This window comes from Sorex araneus, chromosome 6 (assembly GCF_027595985.1).
Source record: "Sorex araneus isolate mSorAra2 chromosome 6, mSorAra2.pri, whole genome shotgun sequence".
Lineage (NCBI taxonomy): Eukaryota > Metazoa > Chordata > Mammalia > Eulipotyphla > Soricidae > Sorex > Sorex araneus.
Window position 1 is genome coordinate 27,999,706 of NC_073307.1, and position 3,419 is coordinate 28,003,124.

Sequence of the window (3,419 nt, forward strand, 5' to 3'; positions counted from 1 at the left end):
CCCCCGCTGCTGGCCTGCATCCCAAAGGCTCCTGAGCCTGGTGAGAACACAGCCCGGCTCCAGAGACCCAGACACACACGTGAGGGCTACACATTTCTTGTCACGGTCTTTATTTCTGACTTCCGGTTATTCAGTGACATCCCCCTCCCCCAACCACCCAATCCACACACGAGGCAGTGCTCCGGGCTGCTCTTTAATATATTATTTAATAACATATTTTAATACTTTAAATATAAGGGGAAAACAATAAATTACTCCTTGGCCAAGGGCAGGCGGCTGGTTGGCGGAGAGGAGGGAACCATGTTCCCATGTGTCTTGCTCCCAGCCTTGGCCGAGGCTCCAGTGAGGTAGCAGAAATGTGTGCACAGTGCTTATCCCCGGGGGGCCTCCCAACGCCTGGTGCTTTAGTGCCTGGAGCCCTGGAGTCTGGGACTACAGTCGCACCGTCCCCAGTACAAACACTTGTTTAAATAACACGCAATAATAAATAAGGCCAAGATGAGTGCCAGCTGCAGTGTGCCTCAGTATCCCCTTGTGTAAACAGGCAGGTGCCCCGCACAGTAGCGCAGTTTGTTCTGGGGGTGGGGGTCTTCCCACCCGGCAGCACTCCCGGACCCCTGGGGGCGGGTGGGGGAGGCCAGGAGGCCCTGTACGGGTGCTAAGGCAAGAGGGGGGCTGGGGCGAGGGCAGGCAGCAGAGGCTGAGGTTAAAGCTAAGAAAATCTCCCCCTTTCTGACCCCCCTCCCCTCACCCCCCCTCCCCAGAAACTTGTGAATGAAGAATGAAAGGAAACGCAGCTGCAGTGGGCGCGGTCAGGTCTCCTCTGCAGAGCGGGGCGGGGACCCCAGCGGCGTCTCAGCCCCGGCCGCTGAACATTTTCCGGAAGTGGGTGAGCAGGTGGCGCGCGAACTGGATCACTTCAATTTTGGTGTCTCGGGCGAGCGTCCTGGAGATCTGCCGCAGGACAAAGAGGCCCGATGTTTGGGGGACGCTGCAGCAGGGTCTCCAGCCCCTGCCAGGGACTTCCCAGAAGCTCCCCAAAGCCCCCCGGGAGCTGTGTCCGAGCTGTCCTCACGCTGGGCTGAGCTCGGAAATCCCAAAGCGCCGCCGCCCTCCTCCTCCCTCCTCCCCCCCCAACGTGTGCCTCTGGTGGGGCAGGGGCTTACCCCGGTTTTGAAATTGTGAGAGCAGAGTCCATAGAGCAGCTTCCGCGTATTTCTGAGGGCGCTGCAGTTGGAGACGGCGTTCAGGGATTCCAGGGCTGCGCAGTACTCCTGCTGCGGGAGACACGTGGGGGGGGGGGGGTCGTCAGGGTGTGCAGGGGCCGGGGAGGGGGGGGAGGCCTGGCGGGGGGTCGCTGGGCGTGACAGAGGCTGAGGGAGTCAGGCCCCAGCCCCCTCCCTCCCAATGTCCCTTGGCTCCTTACCTTGCCACCACGGGTCAAGTTGACGCCCCACACCATGCTGCCGTTGCACAGGGCCGCCTGTGGGAGCAAGCACAGTGAGGGGTCTCAGGCCTGGGACTCCTGTTCTCTGGCGTTTGTTTGTTTTGTTTGGGGGCAATGCTCAGGAGTGTGACTCCTGCCTTTGCACTCAGGGGTTGCCGTAGGGATGCTGGAGATCGTATCCCCGGGGGTTGGCTGCGCGCCAGGCAAGTGCCCACCGGCTGTGACTATTGCTCAGGCCCTGGGACCCCCTTTCTCTTCCATAACTGTGTGAAAAACCAGTGTACAGGGCCTTGGAACAGAGAAACTGATTCAGTGCTTCTCTTCCTAGGGAGAAGGGCTGTGGGGCCTGGTGAATAAACACCCCAGGCTGTGGGTTTCAGAGGGTGAACCCTCTGGGGCCACCCAGGCCAGAAATGGGGTCCTGTACCTGCCTTGAGGGACTGGTAATGATGAAAGGGGATAGCACCCCCCCAGCATCAGGCCTGTGGGCGCCATCCCCACTGGGGACAGGAGCTAGTTCTAGGCTAGTTCTAGGAGAGAGGGCTAGAAGAAAGGCCGAGATTGCCTTTCAGTCTACCTGGCAAATGCCAATGGCTCTGGGCGGGGGGGCGGGGGGGTGCTGCTCTCCACTTGCTCCTCTCCCGGAAGGGCTGCAGAGGGCATGGCCAGACATGTGGTCCCAGAGAGAGCTGCCAGGGCCCTTTCTGGGTCCATCCTTATTGTATGGCCCCTGGATAGCTCTCTCTCTCTCTCTCTCTCTCTCTCTCTCTCTCTCTCTCTCTCTCTCTCTCTCTCTCTCTCTCTCTCTCTCTTCTCTGTCCTCTTTTCTCTCCCTCTTCTCTCCCTCTCCTCCCTCTCTCTTTCCCTCTTTCTCTCATTGCCCTGGCTCATTGGGTCTTTTTCCTGGCCCACAAGTATCTTGACTAGACCCATCCTTTGTGGCCCACCCCATCCTAAGGAAACCATCACCACCACCACCCCCCAGCACCCTCAGAGTCCAGACACGGGCACTTACCTTATGGCTGTCGGTGATTCTTATCAGTTCAGTAATGAGCTCCTTGTAGATGTCTGATGGAGACACGGTACTCGGGGCCGGGGACGTCAGGCCACCCAGGCAAGTGAGCGCAATGACCACGGTCAACCAGTGCGCCATGGGGTCCGGGGCCAACAGGAGGAGCCAGGAGCTGACACAGAGGCTGGATACACTGAGTGGCTTGTGGCCTTTGCCTCTTGGTGGCAGCTTTTATAGGTCCCAGTTGTGGCACTCTGCTTTTTGGGGGCACTATCTAAAAACCACATCTTTACTCATCTTGATTTTACTTTGTGGAAAATCCAGCACTCACAGGACAGTTTGATTGATTGTGTGCGTGTGTGTGTGTGTTTGCGTGTGTGTTTAATTACTGAGAGAGAACTTGGTAGCTCTTTACATCCAGGTGGGCTTACTCCAGAGTGAGGCGAGACCACCCTAAAGAGATCCTTTGGTCAGCATGACCTGTCAGAGCTGCAGAAGCTTCACTTGGTGTCTGGCCAGCACCCGTCCTCTGGCCCTGGGGGTCCACTGAAAGGTCGGGGCAGACCACTACAGCAGCTGAAGGGATTGGTGCTTTGACCTTCTCAGCTGGCTGTTTCCTAGGATACCAGAGTTCCCTTGGCTTTGAACACGCGGTTCAGACAGCAGGAAAGAAGGTGCCGAGCTGCCCTCCCTAGCGGCCCCCTCCCACCCTGTCAGATTCAGGATTCTCCTGGACCCTGGCCTTCTCAGAGGGGTTTCCCTGCTCATCCTGAGTGCAGGTGGTCAGGCCCCTGAGCAGTGGCCTGCAGGGTTGGGCTACTCTAGCCGAGCCCAAACACTGTGGCTGAGGCCTGGCTTGCCCCCCATGGGCCCAAGCTTCTGCGGAAGCAGCTTTTCCTTCTGCAGAGCAAAGGATGTCGGGGCAGCGGCCCAGGCCACCACACTTAGGCCCTTTTGTTG

The 3,419-nt window shown here is 58.6% G+C and overlaps 1 protein-coding gene across 1 annotated transcript; it reads right to left on the reverse strand.

The window, feature by feature from the left end:
• Positions 1-816: 816 nt before the first annotated feature.
• On the reverse strand, positions 817-2,600 carry IL13 (interleukin 13). Its single transcript, XM_055144137.1, has 4 exons — positions 2,468-2,600; positions 1,427-1,485; positions 1,167-1,271; positions 817-954 (listed from the first exon to the last, which is right to left on the reverse strand). The coding sequence occupies exons 1-4, from the start codon at positions 2,598-2,600 to the stop codon at positions 856-858; spliced, it is 396 nt and encodes a 131-aa protein (XP_055000112.1). The 3' UTR covers positions 817-855.
• Positions 2,601-3,419: the final 819 nt, after the last annotated feature.